We start from the raw sequence: 24,960 nt of genomic DNA, 5'->3' as shown, positions 1-24,960 counted from the left end.
TGGCACGGGAAAATGAGGCGCGAGCGAGGCTGGCCAAGAAAAGACATTAGTTGCAGCAACAAGGGCGACTAGCGTTGCCGCAAAAGGTCAGGAAGGTGGGATAGGCAATCTATACGAACACGCTGGTTGAAAAAAAGTCTTAAACGAAGAACAGAATAGTTCTTGTTTTATCTTAGCCATGTAGTGAAAAACTTCTTGTCCCGCATTTACATCGCAGCTGACATTTGTGCCAGTAGAATATGTGTATAAATGGTGATTACGAACGTCCGGTGACGCAAAGCACTCGCCGCCGAGTGGAAAGCAGCCAACATTGTATGGCTGCAAATTGCACGAGAACAAATATAAATATGAGTGCTTACACATTATGCGCTGCGGCAGATTCAGTCTAACCACAAACTCATTACGGCCCATTCTGTCCGGCCCCGCCCCCACTCCTCCTCTTTCCGCTTTAATGACAGACGAATATTCCGCATAATATAGACATTTTCTACGGCCCCGACTTGGCCAAGTCGAAGAACTGATGAGGAGACAAAACCGAGCCAGCTGAATTGCGACCTGGCAGAAACCACAAAAACTTGCCTTTGGTTATTTTGTGTCTGGCATTGTCATTGCGGCTGATGTTGCTGCTGTTGCTGTTGCTGTTGCTGCTGCTGCTGCGATGTTGCTGCTGTCATGGCTGTTTTGCTGGCCAAAACGTGCAATTAAATGCTGTATAGCTTCTATAGCTGCCGCTGCCATAAGCCATGGTCCGTACACAGAGAATTACTATTTGAAAGGCTGGCAATTAATTAGGAAAAATTCAAAGAAACGATCATTAACTCAAATTATATTTACACATTGTACTCGGCAGTCGAGGAGAGCAAGTGCAAAGTACGCAGTCGTTTATAAAGGGATTTCAAACGCCATCTTATACCTCGTAGAATAACGATGTGTAGATCCATTTGTTACTATCTGGTAAAAATCAAAGTTATATTTATTTAGAGCTTAAGAAAATCTCATTAAATTATAGTCGCCTGAATGACTTTAAACTGGAATCAACTTCCAAATCAGACAGGCCTTTCAATTTGAAATTTATGCTGTCTTTTGGATTGATTGAAATTCTTTGAAAAAGCTTGAAGAGATGAAATAAAAGTAAAGATAAAGCAGCGGTGGTACATAAAGCAACCTTTTTCTTGGTTTTAAGGGTTTGAATCCAGACATAGCTTCTTGGTTTTCTAGTTGTGTGAAAATCATGCAAACGATTATTTTCCGTTTGACTCGGTTGAAAGATTACTCGTAGAGCTTTGTGCTTGATAGATCTGATACGAATGGATTATAATTATATTGAGATACTTAAGTACATCCGCATTTCTCTCTCTGCAAAGCAGTGGATGCAACTTATTGGCAGTTGCTTGCCAAATGCAATGAATGAAAATTGCACAAAAACAGAGGCAGAGGCCAGAACACAATTACAGCCAGCGGAGGCATTCACCAGGCAAATTATTGATTGGCAACCGCAGAGATGCATTCCGCCGAGAGACCCAAAGATACAAAGATACGAAGCTACACAGATGCAGATGTGCAGAATCGGTCGGCACTCACTAATGATGATGACGCCGACCACTGGCCACCGGCCACTATTCACTCTCTTTTGGCCGCCATTGACATTGAAATCTGGCAATTTGCAATCTTTGCAATTAGTTTTTATTTCTTGGCCGAGGCGAACGCCTCGCGAATCGTCGCGAGCATTTTCGAATAAATTTCTGTTCAGGATCGGAGTGCGAGGAATTTGCGCGGAAATCATCGGGTATGACAAACGATGGCAGCTTGCATAAGTTCCTAGCGCATTTTCAACTTTCTCAGACCTCGAGAGTGCGAATCGCTAATTGCCAGTGGATTATTTATACGCGTGCATTTTAAAGTTCAAATTTGCCATTCGTCGGAAGTAATTTGTAATTTGCCCCTTTAGCGTCTATAAATAGCGCCCGCTTCTCACTCGTCGACGATCATCGAGTTGGGGCTATGGGTTCCGCTCCCCACCAATGGGTTTCTGGTCCCCAGACCTCCCGCCACTCCCCTCCTCGCCACCATGCGACTGTCATTCGGCCCACAAGTGGGTCACATCGTCATCGCCGCAGAGAAGCCTTGCTCCACATTGCCCACTGACTGTTCTCGCTTCCGCTAATCTCGAGGCAAACTGCGGCAAGCGAATGTATTTATATATATGTATATATAATGCAGGGCACATCGGGCATGAATGCGGCATAAGTAGCTGGCGGTCTGCCTGGGGCTAATACCCAATGCATATGAATGCACTGAAAGAAAATGCTATCTCACTTCGCTGAGATATCCAATGATCAATGGTTGTAATCCTTTAGTACGCCCTTTGGAAATCCAAGCACGAATATCTTAAAATTCAAATAAAAAATGGAAATATCTTGGGCAGGCTGTCGCATTTGTTTCCGGTGTAAGGCGAGAGTATATCTTGGTCTAAACTTATTTCCATGCGACGTCTTTTTAGTTTTCCAGCCGAGTTCGTGCAAAAGCCAACAGCACTGATAATGAACAAGTTTATGCTGATTGCTTGCCTTCCTTTTTCCACCTTTTGCCGCTTTCTGAGTCTCTTTTGAGTGTTTTGAGTGTCTGTGCGTAGGCACAAACTTGGCGGCCCGTTCCCGGCCAGGTTCCATTCCCAATCCCTGTCACATTAATCACGGCTACATTTGCCATGCAATTAACCAAATGAAGCCTGCATTTAAGTGCTGACAATGATGATGATGATGGGGACTTCGACTTGGACTCGAACTGGGAATGGAACTGCCAATGGGACTGCGACTGGGAATAGGACTGGGAGTGGGCAAGTCGGCGAAATCATTAGGCTAATGTGGTTAGTTGAACATCGATAAGTGAGTGTGCCCCATGGGCAAGCGGCGATGTGACTCCGCTTAATGCGCATTTAATACCCCTTTGAGTCATTAGAAATTCAATCGAGCCGCTCAAAATAATTGACCCCCCCTCGGTTTCGATTCGCGACAGTCGTTTCTGGCTATTCATCAAACCCGAATCACAATCGAAATGCAATTTGCTGATTTTGTGATGGCAAATTGAAAAAAAAAACACTCGTAAAAAAAAAGAATTGACGCATTCAGTCATTCATTGTCGGCGTGGCTTTTTTGCCAGCGCGTCTTATTGGCCAAACAAAATCCCGCCGAGAGCCGTGAACAGCCGGTTAACGACGAAAAGGACAAACTGTCAAAAGCATTCCGCCATAATTGAATTATAAAACAAATATTACACAAAGTTGTTGCTTTCCTTGCGCAACAACAAAGCTGCACTTCGGATTGTGAGCACAAATCGCTGAAATGCAAGAGTGTGAGGGCAATGAAATATCGCGCATACGCCACGTTGCACGGCCAAGCGAAATTGAATTAAAAGGCAACGCGAGTTTCCTTGGAAGCGTACATATTATTCACTTTCTACGCTACCTTTAAACAAGAAACCCTGAAGAGATGAACTTTTTGCTTATGTATATCCCAAATATCTAAAATGTAATATCTAAACGGTCGTTCATGCACATTGCTCTGTATAGCCGTCATGTGCTGGTAGCTAATTGATATGTAGCAGTCATCAAGGATCCTGAAAACTGAACTACGCAAATCGATATAAGCCCGTTCCACTCAGTTGTTGTGAGTTGTTGAACAGCTTTTCCGCGATTTTCGACCTGCGTTCGCTGTGTGCAATGCCGTGTGCCCACTTTTCCGGCGCCCCTTAACCCCACGGTGGCCGTGCCTTTCTGTTTGGGTCGCCAATCACGTGTCGCAAACATGATTTATTTCGTCAATTTATGCCAAGAGTGTAAAACGATTTGCTGCCGTGTGTCAAACGAAATATTATGACGTCCACTATCACTTACATGTGCTTTGCAGCCCCTGGTGATGTGTGTGTGGGCGCAGTGGGCGTGGCACTGCGTTTAGGAATGCGACAGTTGACTGGAAGCCCGTCTCACTCGCACAGCCTCACAGATGTGAGTTGGCATTCGCAATTTAGCAAAAAGGGAAATTACATTTAAATTGAATTGTAAACCGAATAAATTGAGGGGTTTTTCGGCTGGCGATGGGAGGGAGTTTCTGCGCATTTGAATTTGCCAGAAATGCACGATTACGATTGAACGCAAATGGCATTCCGCTATTTCTGCGGGCTACTGTCTGCATAGTTTTCCATATATTTGGGAAGTTATCAGCCGTTACATAACCTTCCCAAATGCCCAACTTTATGCGTCTCCAAGGTGAGCATGGCTGACAAATTGCAGTCAATTAACTACGCCTATTTACAGTGTAGTAAAAATGCTCACTATTTTTAACCAGAATCACATTAGAGATAATTTGAAATAAGCTTATGATGATATTTTAGTCGTCAGGTGTGTGTTCAGTGTGTAGAGGGCATAATCAACTTTTGCGATAAAAGACAATTGCCATTCGATTTGCGTTGAGTTGTGTGTGCTGAATGCGGGCAGTCAATGCTGAATTTGTATTTATTGTGACCACATCAAGTCCGGCAAACAATGTATTTCGGGAGAATAATAAATAAAATTTTAATTTATTTAGCAGATGGAATATCCCACACAAAGCCGGCGGAAAACCAAACACAAAATTAAACCCGTATTTGTACTGCAAAACGGCAAATTGTTGCGTGGGCATCGGGGAAAGCCAAGGGAATTGAAACATTTCTATTTAATCCCGTCATTAACGTTATTGAACTGTGATGGGGCCTTTTGGGGAGCTGGAGCTGGAACTGCGCTGGAAATGCCGAGCGGATTGCGCAACCGCAAAAAGCCGACTAATTAAATTAATAGGAAACAAATGCATAATGAGTGCAATGAGTGCGACCCAGACCAATCAGTCCGTATCTGCAGAGCCAATTAATGATGTCGGAATTGATGGTGATTTAGGTGATTTGCAATTAAAGTGCAAATTCTCAAATATTTTTCTGCTGAGACGCCGCTGCAGTGCGATATGCAAATTAAGCAAATGCCAACTAAGCTATCTATGGCCAAGTGCAGATACAGATACCCGTATCCACAAGACACCAGACACCAGATACCGAATTGCGAATTGCGAGTTGCGAATAGCGACTACAAGATACCAGATACCAGAAGCCAAAAGCCAGAAACCAGACGTTGCAATAGCAAAGCCATCGCAACAACTTTTATCGCATGTGCATTTTCTTGGCCCACGACGCCAACGACGATAAATGCAAATCTTGACAGTTTTCTCTGCAACATTTTTATTTATTTTCGGTTGCAGTTTTTCTGCCTGCGCTTTCATCCCGTCTATTTTCTTGGCTTTAGTTTTCATTGTCTGCCCGTCTGGGTTTGCTTTGGTTTTGGCCATTTCGCCATTTGGCCATTCGGAAAGCACGTTTCGTGCTCGCACATCCGCCGCGTTTGGATGGCCCATTGCTGGTAGTTTTGGCTGCAGGCTGCAGTTGCAGTCGCCGCTCTTAAAGATACAAATGTATCTAACCCGCAGGGGAGAGCAATATGCTGACTTCTCTGAGACATCGGAGCAAACAGAGGCAACTTCCACAACGAGAATACCTGTACCTCTACCTACCTACTTTTCCCTGATACTGACTTTAGTTTATACAAATAGCATATGGGTGCTAGTTCTGACCTTAAGTGTAATATTTGATTTCTCAACTTGGCTCAAGGATGCTGCAACTCGTCCTCTGATTTCATTATTACGGAATGCTTATTAGTCCACCAGATCTATTTCAAAGTTTCCGTTCTCGACCCGTGTACCGAGCATGAAGGGCAGGGTGATTGGGGTTTTTCTCGTCCGAGGCTGCGGAATATTCAATCGCAATCTCAATATCGATTGCTACTTACCTTCTCATACATAATTCATTGGGGCCTGGTCGGGTCGTTTAATATGAAAGCCAATTAATTAAACTCTCAACAGCGAGCGTCACGACTAAAAGCTTAGAAATTACTTAATAAATTACTTTCATTAAAGCCACAAAGGAAAAGTCAGCGGGCGAGGCACCCACTCCCCTTTCCCTTTCTTTTTCCCCCACGCCAGTCGCAGCCCCAACCCCAAACCCCCTCTCAACTTCCCTTGGACGACACCGTCAGGCGTTGATTTATATTAATCGACCCGCTTGCACAGCTCCAGGCATTATTTATTTCAGGCAGCAGCAAAAACAAAGCAGCGGCAAAAAATATGCCAAGTAATAAATTGAATGAATCTACACATCACATGGGGGTTCGCAAAATGCACGGAAAGAAAATGGGGTCACCCGGCACGGCACTTAACTCTTTTTGCTTTTCGCTCACTTCAACTCTTCTCTTAAGATATGTAAATAGGTTATCATTAGGCTGATAATGTTGTTTAATCTTCTTACTGACGCGGTAAGATGGGGCATTAAGATGAAAATGTCTTATCCGTCATGTTTTATTACAATAAATTTTAAATAACTAATAATTGGGTTACAAATCCAATACAGCTTACTTAGTGCATGCTTACGACTTATGCGCTAATTTTTTATTTAAATTGCGTTTGCCAAACCAACGATTCGGAACAGAGGACAAACAAAAGAATCCCGAAGAACAGACAAGAAAAGAGCACACACAATGTGCCACATGATTTATTGGCCAAAAAAACGGCCAAGGAAAATATTGGTATTCTTGCAGCTTGAGTGGGTAGAAGCGTCTCCAGTGGGTCACCGGAAAAGCACTCCAAATCAGCTGTCCCAATCCGGCTCGGGGTTAATTCGGGAGGTGAGCTTGCTTTTGAGTTGGCTCACCGAAGCGGGCCAAGAAACTGCTGACTACACAATGCAGTTGCCAGCCGGGCCCAGAAGAAATTGCCTCATGATTACGTCGACCGTCGGTCCGTCCGTCTGTTCGCTTGTCGGTCTGGGTCCGTCACGTCCATGTCGTCTAGCTGTCTCTTTGGGTCTCTGAGGAAACACAAAAGTTTCCAAATTTCTGCGCTATAAGCACGTGCCCGACTCTTTGCCAAAATTTCCCACCGCCCCCGGCATTTTTCCCGGCTGTCCGTCCGTCCGTCCGTCCGTCCATCCGTCGGTGTCCGTCCGCCCCCCTTTCGAAATTCACTTCATGTTAATTTTCTTTTCTTTGATTTTGCGTTTGCATTTCGGCTTGCCACTCGGGGTTTAATGTAATTCTTTAGCATTTGCCTTCGAAATGAGGTTAAGCTGGCACAATGCTGAATGGCAAATGGTGAATGCTAAATGGCAGGCACTGTGCAACCGAAATGGGTCACCTCAAGCAGATATTTTAGGGTAGCGGAAAATGTGCGCCCGGGAAGACAACATCAAAGTGGATTTGTGGAAAACGGGCTTGGGAAGAACGGGCCAGATTAATTACTGCAATTTGAAGGTTTGAAATGATTAGCACATATTGAAAATAAGGATTTCGTAATGGGCTAAATGGATTGAAAAGTTTATAATTCGCCTCTTAGAGCAGCGAAGTCTTAAAATTATAAAAAATTACACTCTTTGAGTAATAATTACCAGCTTGTCTGTAATATATTATAAGGACATAGCTGACCATGTTCACGATGTCGCTTCAAAAGCTTTTAATGCCTGTATTTAGCTTATAATCAATAATTTCCACTCGATTCATAAGTAGCCCATCCCAGATACTCTTCATCTGCTTTTTCGATAAGCAGTTAATAATAGTGAGGGACCCAGTCTAAATTCTAAACGCAGTCCAGGTACGGAAACGGGAAAAGGGTTCGGGAAGTGGGCAACTGCTACCCGTAACCCGTAAATGCACCGAGTGCTCATGCTTGTAATTTGAGAGACCAGCAGACAAAGTCCGGACCCTGCGCGCCATCAATGTAATTACGAAAACGGCACGCAGTCGGCCAGCCACACCCCTTTGCCCAGTTCCCGCGTAATGACTACACCTCAAATTGCACAACATACAAAATATAAATTTAAGCCCGAGGTTTTTTCCAGCGAGATATCAAAGCGAAACAAGGAAACGATGACGTACCGAAAAAGATTCGTAGCTGGAAAAAACAATAACCCCAAATGGGAAAAAAGAAAATCGGACAAACAACCGAATTAACAGAACGCAGCAAAAAATATCTGGGAGGGAGGAACATAATGCGAGTTTAAGTGCATGAAATTACAAACTGCCTGGAGTTTTGCTCATGAACGGATGGCTGGTTCGCTGGGATCATCAGGGGCGTACGATGATGTATTTGAAAAGGGGGAACTGAAGCTGATTAGAGAAATGAATTTTACGTAAATGGTTATTTTCACAGCTGATAGAAAGAGCTTAATATTTTTACATTATTACATTTCAGCTCAATATGTAATTAAACATTTTAGGCATCCGGTTCTTATAATTGTTTATCATTCACCTGTTGTTCGTCACAACCTTTGAAACTTTGGTATGTATTTGTATACCCTTGCAGAGTGCATATTGACTTCAGTCAGAGTTTGCCACTATTTAAATATACCTTCGTTGTTTTTGAGCATAAAATGTTATAGTTAAGCATACACCAAATTCGTCACAATAAATATTTCAAACTGTCGGAAAAATGATTGAAAATGCGAGATTCGTTGTTTCTTCTCATTTAGTATATATGAGATTAAATATATTATATATAGTTTCTCCCATTTCATTTAAGCAATTAAAAAGAGCATTTTGACTTTTGCTTTGAGGTAAAAGATCTTTCAATACCTAATTTCTGAAACCCCTCTCGAACACTTTAGTGCGTTCCTGGCTGGGATTTTCGTGGGTGCAGGGTCTTTCGTTTCAAAGCTGGCTGCACCCTTTGCCTTCCCATTTGTCCCACTAATTTCGAGTGCCGCGCCAGTTTGGTGACGAACTGAAATGAGGCATAGAACGCTGCACTTCATGGGGCATTGTAAATAAATGCGGAAGTGTGTTGAGCCTGACATTTAAATCGCAGATGTGTTCGAACTTTTGATACTCGTGGTAAATTGGGCTCGCTGCCGGCCGTTCGCTTATCTGGTAATTGTTGATTTAGTGCTCGCTTTTTTTCCCTGCGGTTCAGGTTCGATGCAGTGGAAAGGTGCCAGGGGCTGCGGGGGGCAGGGGCGGTTTGTTTGCCCGCCCGGTTCATTGTTCGCTCATTGACATCGCCCGTGGTTGTTGTCGTTCCCGGCGCGTGACAAATGACTTTGACGTTGCATTCCACATTATCGTATCTACATACACTCCCCCAAAAACTAAAATTTTTGGAAAACTATTTATTTTATTAATGAATGCTTTTTGAAAACAATTTATCCAATTGTTTTTGGCCCAGAAGGAATACGTATTGGTTCGGATAATTTTTCTTAATCAACAGGAGGCCATTCAATTTGAACAAGATATTCATAATATATTCTTCTACCATGTGATGAGACTAATAAAAGTACTAACTAATATACTGATATAGGCAAATATAGAAAACTTCCACAGGATACCCAATTTACGGTTTGATTCCGTACACCACTTTCTCCAAGTGTATGGACTTAGTTTTGCTGCCACATATGGCTCTTTCAATGGGTGTCCCTGTCCGCGTCCTACGTTGCCATCAATCGAAAGGCAAGCGGGCGGCGAATCAACAAATTGAACTGCTGCTGTTTATATAAAATATCTACGAACTCGCATCTATCTATTGTTGCCGTCGGTTCGTGGATGTATGGCCTCAGTCGGAGTCGATCCCACGAGCACCACGACCATAATTGACAGTTGTGTCGGCATTTATTTATTTCCATTTTTTCTAGACGAACTCAAACGCAAATACACACACAGGCCAAGTGCAGTGAACCGGCCGCTAAATTTGGGCACAGCTTTTTACTGTTTCACTGGGTTCAACGGAACCCCACGGGCTTCCACCCATCCGATGGTGCCGGTTACCAGATTGCCGTGAATTCATGGTCGTTCCTCGGAGCTGCGGGGTGATTTGCCAGGGAAGGATGGCTAAGTGGGCGCCCAAAACCTGAATGAATCGGGGAATGGGAAGGGAGAGTGATTGAAGCTGTTTAAGCGATCTGAGAGTGCTGTCGACAAGCCTCCGGGACTTGCAATCCAAAGGAACTTGACACAGATCGGTACGGATACCATACTCAAGGTATATCCGCTTTCTTATCACAATGACAGCGGTCACTCGACTAATTTAGTACGAACCTTCCATGACTTGAGGTACAGCGTCTAGGTGAATCGAATTCGATTTCAAATTTTGAATGAGCTTCGGAACTGTTTTGTTTCTAATACAATGCCAAAGGGCATATAATAGGGTATCTATGAGTTTAATCACCCTACCTGAGCACTAAAATATATCGTTCTTTCCCGATTAAAGTCGTGGCCATTTCGAATTTCATAGAATGACAGTTTTGAATCTTTTTCGCACTCAACGGTTGCACATTCCGCCCACCCGCATTCACTTCGCTCCCTGGTGGCCGAGAACACCGAACGTCAATTTGGCACAACTGCTGGCCAAAACTGCCTGGAAAGAGACGGGTAGCTGTGGAAGAAAGAGAGGGAGAAGCAGAAGCAGAAACCCACTAAAGTGTCATGCACGTTTGATGGCCAACTAATAACCGAGAGCCGTTGTCGTGTCAGCTGCAATTGACACTTGTGCGTCGGATGGCAATACAAGTATTTATGAATCCGATGAACTCGGGTCCGCTGCCTCTAATTTCAATGGCCTCCCTGGCAATCTGTCGCCCATTCGGCCAAAATTCGGCCAGTCTGTCTCCATTGTGAACACAGTGAGGTCGGAATGGAAACAAAGCGAGAAGTAGGGATTAGACATGGATGGGTTTAAAAGGATATCCTGAATAGAGTCTTATATTTCCCAGGCCTGTTGGCTAATACCAAATATTCAGAAAGACTTGATTATACGTTTTTTTTATTACGTTATTTGGAACTTAAAACCGAGTCTCAAAACGTGTCATCTATGTAGATGGCTTAGAAAACCGCCAAACGGGCAACACTGATGGTCCTGCGTCACTTTTATGGGCTTCCTCGTCATTCCAGTTGACAATCAAATTCTACGAAATTGGATTCTCTTGTTGCACGGCACGCTCTGGCAGGCTCAAAATTCACCCTCCTGCGGACCTTCTGCCCAAAGAAAAACAATACGGTACGAGTATTCGAAAAAAAGAAAATCAAGCAAATTGCCTGCAATTGCAATTGTTTTCGCTCCTCGGCCGCATGTGTGCCGCTGTCGGTTATTGTATTTTATGTTTTCCATTTTTTATTTGCCCGGCCTCGCATTTTTAATGCGAAAATGATTTCATAAATTGTTTGCCGGCGTTGTTTATTCTGAGACTTTAGTTACCGTTGGCCCCCGGGGATGGCTAAAAACCGAAGGAAGGAGATGCGCACCCATTTCCACTCTATTATTTCAGCTGTCGGACATTTCGACACTTGAAATTGAGCGTGTGTTATGTTTCCATTCCTGCCAAAGGGTAGGGGTCGTAGGTGGATAAAAACCCGACTGACTCAGAATAGGAGAGCCCAACACGGAAAGAAATATGTGAATACTTCAGACAGTATCCTTCGCCATGATCGAATTTAACTTCTTAAGACTGTAGTCTCCCTTCTCGCCGTGCACCAAATGGAAAGGGGAACGACTGAAATTCGCACAACAGGAAGCTGTAATTGGCCAGGAGCGCTTGAGCAAACAGCAGACATCGCCAAAGTAACCGGCTGTGGATTGTGGAGTGTGGAGGGGGGTTTGCTGCTTTATTGGAACGGCAGCTGTTGCCCGATAAGGTCGCACCCAGACTTCAGACCTCAGACTTCAGAACCAGGTCCCGTATCCCGAAACCCATATTCCATATTCCCTATCACTATTCCATATCCCACATCCGAAGACCCAACACAATGCCAACTGATTGCCGTCTTGCGTGTTGGTTTTCCCCTCCAATTTCCACCCGAGCCTTATTAATTATGACGGGACATGAATTGATAATGGCCAGAGTTCAGCCCCCGAGGAACTGCCGATGAGCAGCGATAGATAAGCACTGTCCGGGAGGAGGGCTCCTCATCCTCAACGACTGCACTTGATTGGGTTTGGAGTCTTTGGCTCGGAATCGGGCTGGGGTCCGAGTCGGGACTGGACTGAATTGGGGTCGGGCAGCTAATGGCGCCCAGCCCAAATGAGGCGTAATTACGGCAGTTTACGAATCGCTTGAAAAACGCTACAGAGGAAGTTGTCTGGCCCAGAAGCTTTTACAAAATAATAACGAGGCACAGGATGGAACTGCCTCCTATCATTGCCTTCAATTACTTTTGTAATTATCTGGCGCAGGGTTGCATAGCATAATCACTAGCCTGATGAAAACTGAAGTTATAAATTACTCTACATACAACAACATGAACCGCAAACTTAAAAGCGCCAGATCAAACGAAAGTTTAAATATCTCTTCCCTATAATTTGCATTACTTTTGTGGGTAATTCATAAACTATAAACTATTATATTTGACGATCGGATCACATGACCTACAAGTTTTAGGGGAAATACCACACTACCACAAAATATAGTTTAGAAAGAACAAAATCGTGAAAAACACAATTTAGACATTCATATGAAAAACACCATTAACTAAGAATTAATCCGGACTGGCAATCAAAGTTTAGACTCAAGGGTGTGAGTCGCAACATATTTTTATATAATAACTTAACTTAATCTTATATAACCCCCGCAATCGAACAAAACTGAGAAGTGCCAGGCGCTCTCGATGAACCTAGAATTTATTCAATGGTGTATATTGCATGTGCTGCATCTGCCACACCCCTGGCCCCAACCCCTCCTTGCCACACCATGGGACCTCAGTTGCAGACATGTAAATATCATAAAACTGTGTACAAATAAATCAAATCACGGTGCAGGGCGCTGGGAACAAACAGCCCGCATCAGGCGGTAATAAATACACATGTTCGGATGTGTTCGAAAACTGTGGCATCGTCATAACTGCCCCACTCCCCTGGAGGTCCCCTCCGCCAGCTATTAGTCAGCCAAAGTTCAACAAACAAAAGCCAAAAAACTGGAGGGGAGTGCCAGAGGAACTCACTAAAAACTACATAACTTGAAATCAAATAAAGCGCCCTTCTGTCCGTCTGCTTGACAGAGCGAACGCAATCAAAACTCGCACCTTCAGATACGGCCATTGATACACCACAGATACAGATGCAGATACGTGTATACACGCACCGGGATACAGATACAATTGGCTTCGTTTCTTAAGCAATGCCCTTTGATGTGGGCCCCTTGATTTTAACAGCCTGAAAAAACAGCCGAGTGTGAAGTTTTCTGTTGCAAGGCGAATGGGACTCAAGATGAAAGCAATTGATAATCAATAATCATATTTAAGAAAGGAATCACTTGAATGAACCGAGAATGGGTGTTAAATTAAGGTCAGAGAAATATTATTCTTGGGAAGATATGAAGTGTAATATTGCAAAGCACCTCGAATGTTTCCTACTGATTCTGATTTTACTTAAGCAGAGATACGAGATTTCATTTAAGCTTATGAAGTGTTAAACTTTTTTCCATATTAAAGCCGAAATATAGCAATCTTAAGGTATTGCAGCATTGCAAAGGTGGTAGAGAAGCGATGGGCTCCATTCCCTAGTTGAGATCGTAAAGCAGCTGGCACCATTCCCTGTCTTGGACTCCGCTCCATTCCCTGCCGCTGTGGTCCGTGGCAATTCACTTGGCCAACTTCAAAAGCCGTCCGAGTGGCGGCTGCCACTTTTCAAGAGTGCGAAATTAAAACAAAATGTTGCAAGATGCTGCGGGCAGTCGTGCAACGTGCAACTCCACAATCTCCGCCGACTTCTGGGCCGTTTGATTTCTCTGGGCTGATAAGCCGAGTGGCCGGGGCTCCTCACATCACGCGTAAAGCGGCGTCAAAATGCAAATGTTGCGCAGGAAACAGCCGGCGAGTTTGCCCCTTTCTCCCGACTTCCCTCCGACTCCCTCCCGCAGCGTAAATAAACATTTTGCGCCTTAATTTATGTTGCAAGGTTTGTTGCTGTGCGGAGCGCGGGGAGCATTTTATTGCACATTCGCCCGGGGCCACAGTGCAGAATTTATCATCAACGGCGAACTAAATGGCCCAAATGGGGGCAGCATCATCGCCAGCCAGTAAGTTTTCCGCCCATGAACTATGTAAGTTTATGAAACCGGGCACAGCGTTCTAGAATAAGGGGAATATAATTTAAACTTGAGCCTAACACAATTTAGACATTGAAAACCATAAAATAAACACTATACAGCGATCGAAAAGTAATGATAGCAATTATAGGTAATTTCTAAGTAAAAAAACTAGTGAATTGAAAGTCGCATGTTCCTCCGGCTAAAATAATTAAATATTAAAACGTTCGTAAATAAATATTCTAGAAATCAGTGCTGTCTCTTTGTCCACCTACCGTTTTCCCCTTCAATTATCATTGACCGGTAATAAAACTCATTCAATATTTCAATGGTTTAAGGCCTATGTTGTCCTTTTTTACCTGTCAGCTGTTAGCACTGCTGTAAATACATCATTTTATTTGTTTTTTAATAAATTTACTAAGTTGCAAGAACAATTGTTCTGTAACTTCGTTGTGCAACTTGCATAATAAAACCGAATGCTTCTCAATCCTGGGTCATACACAACGTTTTACCAATTTTTTACCAATATTTTACCAACGCCAATCAAAATATTTCTAAACCCTGATTGAGTTAAGCAAGGACGAGTCGGTGTTTGGCGATGGAAACCACTGAATCTGAATCTTTCAAAGCCGTGCCCCAATCGCCCGCACAATTAGAAGTGGCACTTCAGTTCCACCTGTCCCCTCGCCGGCGAAGTGCAACTTCAGCAGGCTGCATTCGCTTAAAAGTTAAATGTGAAAATAATGCAAATTAATGCGGAGGCAGCGCTTTGTTACCCCGCTGACGAACAACAACGGGGCAGCCTGTTTGGACAGTTGCGCGGGAACAGGCTGGCTTCCCGGATCCCCGGCTACGGACAAGGACAACGTCGGCACATGTTAATTACTTGTGAAAATATGCAACAGACGGCAACAACAAGGCCAGTTGCCATGGGGCGGGCTTTTCACACCAACCCGAATCGGCAGGTCGCTTGTTTTGGGATCGGAACGTGGATAGTATCGCCGCCCCTCCCCTCCTTTCGTTTCTGCTGACGAGTGCCCTTCAAGCCGAACCAGCCTTTCTCCGTCCCAAAGGGCCAACTGTTCGCCGGGACCTCCGCTTCCGCTTCTATTTCGGAGGGCACAGGGCACAGGGCATGGCGAGTGTGCGGGCATACTAATTACAAGAGCCACGCTGCACTGAAAGAAACTGTTCCACTCACTTAAATTAAATTAAATCTGAAATTAGCCAGACTTGTCCATCCAAAACATCTGAGAAGTTGACCAAAGCATAATGTGTGTGATGATCCGCTCAGTTATCACTTAATCACTTGGATGGCCAAATACAAATTATCTAAGTATAGAGTTCTCTATTCATTAGAAGACGATTTTATTAAACAGGCCGTGCTCAATATCTGGAGGCACTGGACCACACCGCTACACCTTTTTCTGATAGCCTCGAGTGAAATTATTTTTTCGGGTGCAGGACCATCAGCTGCAGAAGCAACAACCCCGACGTGCCGCACTGGATGTGGATCTTTAATCGCTTCCCTCGAAGCGACTTTTTGTGCGGCAAACTCATTAAGCGAAACCGAAAACCAGAAACAACTTCAAATCACACATCGTTTCTTTCTTCTTTCGCTGCGCCCCTTCGGTGTATTTTGTTATTTTTTATTACATTTCGGGACTGCCGGTCGTGTATCTTTCGCCCGGGCCTAATTGCTTTTTATGACAGTCGAGTGAATATGATAAATCTTTGGCCGTGGCCCGACATTATTTCGACATTTGTTTGGCTAGGAACATTCTTGGCAATTAAATGTATGTTTGTGTTTCGTTTGTAGTTGCTCGATAATAATACTTGACATGTGTTACTGGATGGCGGGCACCACCCCCTCTCCATTTGCAACGACCAACCCACCTCTAAGCCATCCATCAGTTCAGAGGAGAGTCCAGAAGTGCCAGCTGTGCATGGCTGACACTTATTTGCAATTGTCTTGAGCTGGAATTCTCTGCCAAAGTTAGCCACTGTCGAGGGAGAATAATGCGGTTGAATTTGGAAAGGCCACCAATAGCAATCAGTACCGATAACTTTCTAGGTCGTATGAGCTAAAACCTCACATTTTGCGAAAGTGAAATCCGCCAAGACAAATATGGCACCTAATAAAACTAACCCAAGCGAACTCAGCCATGTAAAGCCCACCGTATTGATCTAAAACAATTTCTCTTTCAGCGTGTTTATAGCACTTTTGTGGAAGTGGAAGTGGAGCTGGCACTGACATTCGACGAGATCATCACAAAATGTTCCGTAGCTTCGTGAATATTACAAGAAAATACAAAGTCCTCCGCGGCATGATATCGTATGGCACCCTCTGGCCCTGCGGCTCCCTCATCGAGCAGACCATGATCGAGAAGAAGACATTCCGGACGTACGACTGGATGAAGTGCCTCAGGTGATGAGCAATGTGCACGGTCTTGGCCCGATTCGATTGCTAATTGGCCCCGATATGGTTTGGCTAACTCCATTGCAGGTTCAGCTTATTCGGCTTCTTCTTCATGGGGCCCACCATATATGTGTGGATCAGATTGGCCGGCGTTATGTGGCCGCGCACCGACATTAAGTCATCGCTCTGCAAGGCGATCACCGAGCAGACCGCTTACGATCCGATGGCCATCAGCTCGTTCCTCTTCTTCATGACCTTGATGGAGGGCAACTCTTACGCGGAGGCTAAGCGGGAGGTAAAGTATCTACCCATTCCGCTCCCTAAAGCACAACAAATTCGTTTCAAAGAACCACACTTTGTAGGGGCTAAAGATTTCTCACAAACATGACAGTAACTATTTTATGTACAGTTTTCGTGGATAGATTCGCTGAATATAATTTTATTACTCGGGAAAGGAATATGCCATATTATTCATGCCCAATCACTTTCAGTTGGCACAGCTACCCCAAATCCTGAATCAAGTTTTAAAGATTTTAAAAGGCTGACTATCTGGTCTGGTCTTCCATCTCCCAGATGTGCTCATTACTACATGTGTGCCCAGTATGCATTGCTATTTATTTGAAAATCGGGTTACGGTCTGTTGTTTTTGATTTCGGAATCCATTTTCTCACGACACGTTCAGAGGCAGTATCTCCATCTTTGTATCTGTATCTATGAATCTGCATCTGTGACGGAGACAGAGGCTGCAATGTAAGCATGCATAAATATCACCTGTCTGTCGCTCGCCTCCGTCCATTCCCGATCTCTGCGTCTGGTCCTCCGTTCCGAGCTGTCAACATTGATTTGTTGGCTCTGCGGCCATACTGCGAGATACTTTCAGGCACTGTGCTCCAGGGCCAAACTCGGTTCGATGGCTGACTTCCATATCATTAGAAACCATTTATCTTGATAAATGTAAATGTTTTACCATATATTTGTGTCAAGCGTGCGTCGTCTCATTTGCTTTGCATGCGTTCTCCAAAGATATATCGCTCGACTTTTCTGAGCGATTTGGTTGAGATAGGCTCAGGTTTAGGCCGTAAAAGAGTTTGTGCGTGGCCGATAGAGACGTTAGTCCCTCGACCCTCACCTAAATAGTTTCATATTGGGAGTGGGTAGGACTAGTTACAAGATGGCGTTTGGAATATGGAACTATCCAACTTCTGTAGATCCACAAGGGATAGTCTTTGTAGTTGAATTAAGTTTTCATGCCAGCTGAAAATGTGCCAAAGTGCTCTTTGTTACATTTTTTACACAGTCTGTGCCTGGATAATCATTTTTCGAGCCAGGCGTTGCCTTTTAATTAACAACATTAACCGAATGCCACGCCTCAGTCTAGCGCCCCTCAAAAGAGGAGGAGAGATCGGGCCATAAATAAAATTTTAAACGTCTCCTACCGCCGCTGGACGGCGGCACTTAATTACAATTTTCCGCGCTGGCATTTTCCATTTCCATTTTCCGCCCGCTGCCGGGGGCATTATGTCACTGCACTCACCCACCCCGTTGCCCCCTCTCGTTCCCAGGTCAGCGATAAATTCCTGGACGCCTACAAGGTGGGCGTTATTTATTGGCCCTGCGTGCAGACGGTGAACTTCGCCTTCGTGCCGGCGCGAAACCAGGTCGTGTTTACCTCCTTCTTCAGCATGTGCTGGACCACCTTCCTGGCCTACGTCAAGTTCCTGCAGCTGCACCCTCCCGTCGATGTGGACCACCACGCCCTGGACATCCACTTCCTGGAGATGTGATTCTGGGTCGACCCGCGCCTAGTTACCCCCAAATGCGATGGCACCAAAAAGCACGCCCTTGGCCGGAGTTAATGCCATGTCATTTCTTTGTATATATTTTGTGGGCCGCTAACTGCGCATAGAGACCCATTTATTTTTTCCTGATAAATAAGTTTTGATAAGTTCGTCGTAGCTGGTGTTTTTCTCGGAAAGATTTGAAGTTGGGCGTAATTGTCGGTTTTTTAAGTCCCAGGAGACTGGAAACGAAATCGGAGCGTTGGAGAGATGTTGCCAAGCATGCGAAACAGTGCTTTTAGATCCAATATTTGTAAATTTAAATTGAAATACAATTTACTGAAAACTAAGTACTAAGCAAAAGGCATTGCCCCGTGACGCATACGTTTGAAATCAGCTGACCTGCATCAGCATTTATTAAAATTAATATTTATTATCTGAGCACTCTTTTGGCCGAGGGAATTGTGGTCCATTAAAATGCATACTGTATGTATATGTATCTTCTATGCATACTAATTATATACACGACGGTGTGTACATATATATGTATTGTGTATCTGTGGGTTCGTTGAAGTGGAACCGCTAAGTGGCTGTGATGAATGCTAGAACTGAATGCATAAATAATGCCGATTTAGATTATTCTGAAACAGAAACATCATCGTCGAAGTGTGGTCTGCATTCAGATATTCGCATTCGCATTTGGATTTGGATTTGGGTTTGGGCAAAACCGTCAGGGAACAGAACGCAGACGATGACGATGCCATAATCAGGGGAATTAATATGGAAATATATGCACAGCTGAACAAAACCGCAAAAGTAAACGCAGAGCACCAAACTCAACCCACGAAATCCAAAACGCATGTATGTAAGTTCTGTTATCAGTAAAGGAAAACGTGGCAAGCTTCCTGTGCAAAAGGGGTGTTTGTGCTGCACAGAGAAAATATAACCACATGCATCTATAATTTTGTTTTTATTTTAATTTAAAATTAGCTCCTTTATTTTATTTATATTCTTGATACCTATTGTGCAAAAGGATAAGCTGGATTCGTTAAACAGTATTTGTTAGGAAAAAGTACAGAGAAAAAGGTCACAGGGACGGAGTAACGGACGGACAAACGGACTGAGTGACGGACAGACAAACGGACGTACAAGCGGACGAACAAAAGGACGGACGGAGATACGGACATACGAATGGAATGCAGATACAATGACAGACAGTCGGCGATCCTGATCAAGAATACACATATAGTCTTTATGGGGTTGAAAACGCTTTATTCTATCTGATCAGTACTTTTGGACAAATCTTGAAACTTTATATTTTACAAGTAATGGGTGACTTGGAGTAATCTTAATTGTATTTACTTGTATAACTGCAGCAGGGAAGACTTCCTGTCTCTTTATAAGGCAATACTCAATGTTGCAAAATTACCAACTCTTTGTTTTCCGTGTATCCCAGCCGTGAAAAAGCAATTGAAACAAGAGTTTCATTTAATTCTGCGTCGACCGGCACAGGCAGGCCAATCCGCCCAGCGCCCATTTCTCAGTGTCTTGGCGGGTCTTACGTTGCTGTTTTATAGCGCATTAATTTCGAAAGTAGCGCTACGTGTGCCAAAAATCATTAGCAACGGAATTACGCTCAATGAAATGCAGTCGGCGTCGCCGGCAAACAAAAGCCCTCCGAGGGAAGATAATACAGCGTGGCCAGACCAGGCCAGACCAGAGCAGACCATGCCGTCCTCCGTCGATTACGATGGCGATATCGGTGCCGGAACAGGGAAACCCAGAATGGTCTGGGGGTGGGTCTGGGAATGGGAGCTGTCGAGGAAAACGGCAGTGGTGGTCGGAGGGGAAAAGCCGACAGCCGCTGGCGTTAGCGTTTCTGCTGCTTATAAATTTACCCTAACGACAAGTTAAATGCTGAATACGAAATGCTTCAAACCCAAGGGTTCCCATTCCAAAAACCTCGGATACATTTGAATACAAGTCGCTGAATCTGCCGTCAAGATGAAGGCTTCATACTCGAATTGGAAAGAACACGTGAACTGATTAAGTCCATAAATCCTAAACGAAATGCACATCTTCAATCAAGACTTTTTATACTGGTAATAAGCAGTCCTTCCTAAATCTAATATATTTATTGACACAGATATGGAAAGTATAATCAATATATTCAATTTAATTAGTGGAACTTAACCACCTAGAATTACATTATCAAACAGGTTCTGTAACATTTGTTATGCCGGCAATATTGTGATATTGTGTTTCTTAATTTAATTCGTTTATGGGCACTTGAATGTATAATTATTCGATTTAATTAGTAAAACTTGAGCAACTAGAATTACGACAGCAGCCCATTTCAATGACTCTGCGTTCGGAAAGCAGAGCACCTCGCGCTTATCCGACTTTAGTTCGTATCGATGGCAATCTTATCAATGGGGAATAAACCATTATCAGATAATAGGCGGAACTAATTCGCCTAATGAAATTATGCAAATGGCAGTCAGTTTGATTTTGGCGCGGCAGGTGCGAGCACTCCACACCTCTGGAAACATAGACGCATACTATGTTTAAGTCCAAGTCCTTCGATTTGGTCATTGAGGAAAAGACCAAGAAACCGGAACGGCTGTACCAGCCTCGCCGGATGCGATGGCTAAAATATATCATCCTGCCGGCAGTCTTTTCCTTCGCGCTTCTGCTGATCCTGGTCAATGTGGACTTCTCCGATAATAGTGAGGACTCCACGCATCTGGGCAATGACACATCGCTCCTTATATCTAGCTATGGATTTGAAAATAACACACTGCACCGGGGATTTTTCTCCGGAGTGGTTGCATTACACAGTCTTGTCATCGAGAACTGCACCATAGTTCATATCAACGATGGGGCTTTTGATCAGGAAAGCACTGCGAACATAACTAGCCTGCAGCTCATTAATGTGCAATTGGAAAACTTCACTGAATCCGCACTGCAAGGTCTTCACAAGCTTCAGAACTTTACTCTAGTCAATGAAAATAATCACTTTAGGCCATTTGGATTCCTCTCAGCTGTGGCTGAATCGTTAATCAGTGCGGAAATTCACCAGTCACTGGCCACAGATATATCGTATTCAGTGTGCGACTTTTTGGGATCCCGGAATTTCACCCAGTTGAAATATTTAGATCTGAGTGGCACACACTTGGACAAAAGCCTTATTAAAGAGTCCTTTGACAATCTGCCCGCCTTGGAGCAACTGATTCTAAGGAACTGTGGGTTGGGTCACATCGAGTGGGAAATCGTGAAGCCAAGACTCAAATTGTTGCACCATTTGGACTTGGGTGGAGCTTGGAAGATGGGAAACTATGAATATCAGTTGGACGTGTCCGCGTTCCCTCCTGAGACAACGACTAACTCTGAAGAGATATCTACAATCCTGGCTGAGAGAGCGATGGGTCCAGAAGTAGTGGGCACCACTACACCAGGAACGACAACGTCCATATATATGCCATCAACATCAATACAAGATGATACATCGACATCAACACAAAGTACAACACCCAAATATGAAAGTACATCCACGGCAGAGACAACGATATCGACAACACCATCGTCAAAATGCGAGGAGGAACTTTGCCAGGATCTAGTGTGCTCCAGAATTTCCACCGATACGGTTTTATCTGCAGATCTGGGAAGATCGTCGTGCCAGGATGGCTTACTGGTGGAGATCTGCGAATCGACTTGCATCACTCCCACATTCTTCTGTGTGATATTAGGCGAGAACTTTACCTCCGCATCCAACTGTTGTTTCCACCAGACCATGCGATGTGAGGTCTCTGCACAGGTCTCCTGGTTCGAGGACCACAGCGGACTGGTCATTGGCTTGGGAGTGGGTCTCCTCTTCGTCGGCAGCTTCCTCGGCATGCTCATCGTCTTCGGAACCCTGCGCCTAAAGCCCTCCTGGTTGCGCGGCAGTAGGCGGCGGGAGTCGAAGACGATAGGGCTGATTCAAGGAAGATTCGAGAAGGACCCGTATGAGCAAGTGGGGTAGGTCTTTTATAGAGCACATAAGTGGCAGCACTTTTTTATGATCCGTAATCCCAGTCATTGTTTCGCCAAATTCGACGTTTCCTCTTATGTCGAAATGATTATTGCCATTTAAATACGGTCTGTGATGTGTGATCTTTTTAAAATATACCTTCCCCTAAGTTCATTTATTCCTTTCTTAAAATCAATTTATTTAATATTTTGGAAATTTATTTCAAAACCATCAAAACTCATCTTCCCGTCTACCCAGAGGTCCGATTGCAACTATCGACAACAACGAGTACGTCACCGCCTATCACCGTTACCTGGAGCAAGCGAATCACCGCCCCACAGAGTCGAACAAGTACATCCGCCCGCCCAGGGATAGGGCTCCTTCAGTTCCGCCCTCCAGCGATTATCCACTGCCACTTCCGGCAAGGAATTGCAACGTGTACGAGAGCTGTGAACTGTACGAGGAACTTCCGTAGGCATATGTACAATAAAGATGTAGATGTGCATACGAGTTCGAAGGCAATATTCAGACACGATGAACTTAACACATTTCATTTGCAAAATATTGTGGGGCAATAATCCAACAAATGAGTGTTTAAGATTAATGTTAAGATGTTTTGCTTTCGCCACATACAACTGGAATACAATCAAAATTTCTGCTAGATATATAACGAATTACGTTCCAATAAAAGCGAAAAGTAAACCGAGTTTGAACGGCATGAGATATGAGTATCTCAAAGTGCGGCATGATGACATACCCAATTATACTCGCTTGTTCTGGTTTGCATCTTGTTATAGAACTGGGCCCCATGTCTGGATTCTGTGGAAGTTTGCACAGTTCAATGCTTTTATTTAGCTTTAATGAGCTCCAGTTGGCGAGGAGGGCGCAAAAACGCCATCTGAATGCGCCCCATTGTGGAAACAGCTTTCATCCCGGCACTTGCCCTTCCACGGACCCGGAGATACACTCGTAGTGCACAGTTTGTTGACTTGCCACATGCACAATAAAATATTTTTGCAAGCGCTTTTTATGGCTGACATGTCACTTAATACACAGCGCTTTGCCAATTTATTTGTGCCCCTCGTTCCAGTTTGGATATTTGTTTTTTGGTGCCCTGCAGGCTGTCGCTGCCACAATTTCCCAGGCACATCCCATCCACAGAACCAAAGGGGAGGGGAGGCGGGAGTCGGGGGCCCTGTCAAAGTCCGGCCAAGTCTCTCGGCCATATGTTGCACACATTATGCTTACTTAACAATTAGAGACGCTCTTGTAATTCCACAAAATTGCTTTGTTCGCCAGTATTTTTTCGCTCCGGGGAGGGCGGGCGGCTTTGGGGAGGTCTGTACTACTCTGTACTATGAGCGGCATATAAGGGGAAGGGGAAGCAGGCGGAGGGGTAGGGTAAGGGGAAGGAAGTGCCGCAGAGTGGCTTTGTGCTCCTGCTTTTCAGAGCTCCTTGGTCACTGAGCTGTGAATCGTTATGAGCTTTAAATCCGAGGAAAATGCTTTGATATCCAGACTGTTGTGTGTGGGAACCGGAACTAGCTAGGGGTGAGTCAGAGGGGAAGCTAAGAAAAGGCTCAGCATTCCGAAGAAATATCCTTGAAAGCTCAGAATATCTTAAACGCGCTGAAGATCGTGGCAGAACCGAACAAAAGTTCGCTTCGGTAAGGTATTCAATCCCCCTGTTGCAAGGCCTCTACCCTAAAACAATATTATTATTAAAACAACAATTTCAAAATGGTTATGATACAAAAAAAAATAAACAATAACCTTATATAGGCAATACCACATGTGTCCGCGAAATATTCTCTGCCTTCATGCTCGACCTAATTCTCAGATTACCGATGAAAACTATTTCGTCAAGCGATTAAATAACTTTCATGTCGAGAATCTTACGTTCCCAGAAGAAGCTACCCCTCTGCACACTTCACTGGTGGCAGAAAGAAGAGACCTGGATTCCTATTATCTCAAGTGCGAGACGAGGGAAACCCTAGACGAAGTCACAGCCGAATGCATCTGGACAATCCCACATGTGGGCAAATGGATCGATACTGTGCGAGTATCTGTCCCGATTGATATTAATGATTTGCCACAAATGCCATTAGGCCGTTCGTACCTTTCCATCACGCCGCACATGATAACTCAGCGTGAAGAGAGTCGGAAAAACAGGGAAAATTAGGAAAACTCTCCGATTGCATGGCGCAAAGCGAAGGCGTTGCTCCAGACAGGTACGAGTGTATCTACCCTCGCAGCGAAGCCCCATGACTCGGGCGAGGAAATCAAAGGCCCTTCTGCCCGTTTTCCATTTCCCATTTTCCATTTCCCCGCCGATAACGGACACGAACCGAAGGCCTCGTAACGTGGCATTTGTTTAATGGATTAAAAATAATAGGTACGAGGGGAGGGCGGAAGAGCAGTTTGGGTGCAGATAAAAATCATAGCACGTTTTGTATGCGCTCGGAAAATGGAAAATGTGCCGCGGCGTGTCATAAATTAATTTTTGTAAATTCTGCAGCCTGTCTGATTCGGTTACGGATCGGTATCGGCTTAAGCCGGGCTCGAGACAGGGATTCTGATTAATAATAATAATGCCACACGGCTTTGACGGGCAGACA

At 44.3% G+C, this 24,960-nt stretch overlaps 2 protein-coding genes across 2 annotated transcripts; both read left to right on the top strand.

Annotated features, from left to right (window-relative positions):
* Positions 1–1,670: 1,670 nt before the first annotated feature.
* Positions 1,671–18,503, top strand: LOC6726757 (mpv17-like protein). Its single transcript, XM_016176006.3, has 4 exons — positions 1,671–1,786; positions 16,342–16,561; positions 16,640–16,847; positions 18,115–18,503. The coding sequence occupies exons 2-4, from the start codon at positions 16,410–16,412 to the stop codon at positions 18,334–18,336; spliced, it is 582 nt and encodes a 193-aa protein (XP_016033239.1). The 5' UTR covers positions 1,671–1,786; positions 16,342–16,409; the 3' UTR covers positions 18,337–18,503.
* Positions 18,504–19,867: 1,364 nt separating this feature from the next.
* LOC6739694 lies at positions 19,868–23,483 on the top strand. The gene is made up of 2 exons (XM_002076552.4): positions 19,868–22,350; positions 22,601–23,483. Exons 1-2 carry the CDS (start codon positions 20,894–20,896, stop codon positions 22,815–22,817), a joined length of 1,674 nt encoding a protein of 557 aa, XP_002076588.2. The 5' UTR covers positions 19,868–20,893; the 3' UTR covers positions 22,818–23,483.
* Positions 23,484–24,960: the final 1,477 nt, after the last annotated feature.

This window comes from Drosophila simulans, chromosome 3R, assembly GCF_016746395.2.
Source record: "Drosophila simulans strain w501 chromosome 3R, Prin_Dsim_3.1, whole genome shotgun sequence".
Lineage (NCBI taxonomy): Eukaryota > Metazoa > Arthropoda > Insecta > Diptera > Drosophilidae > Drosophila > Drosophila simulans.
The sequence above is the reverse complement of the archived record's forward strand: the minus strand, read 5'-3'. Positions and strand labels throughout refer to the sequence as shown.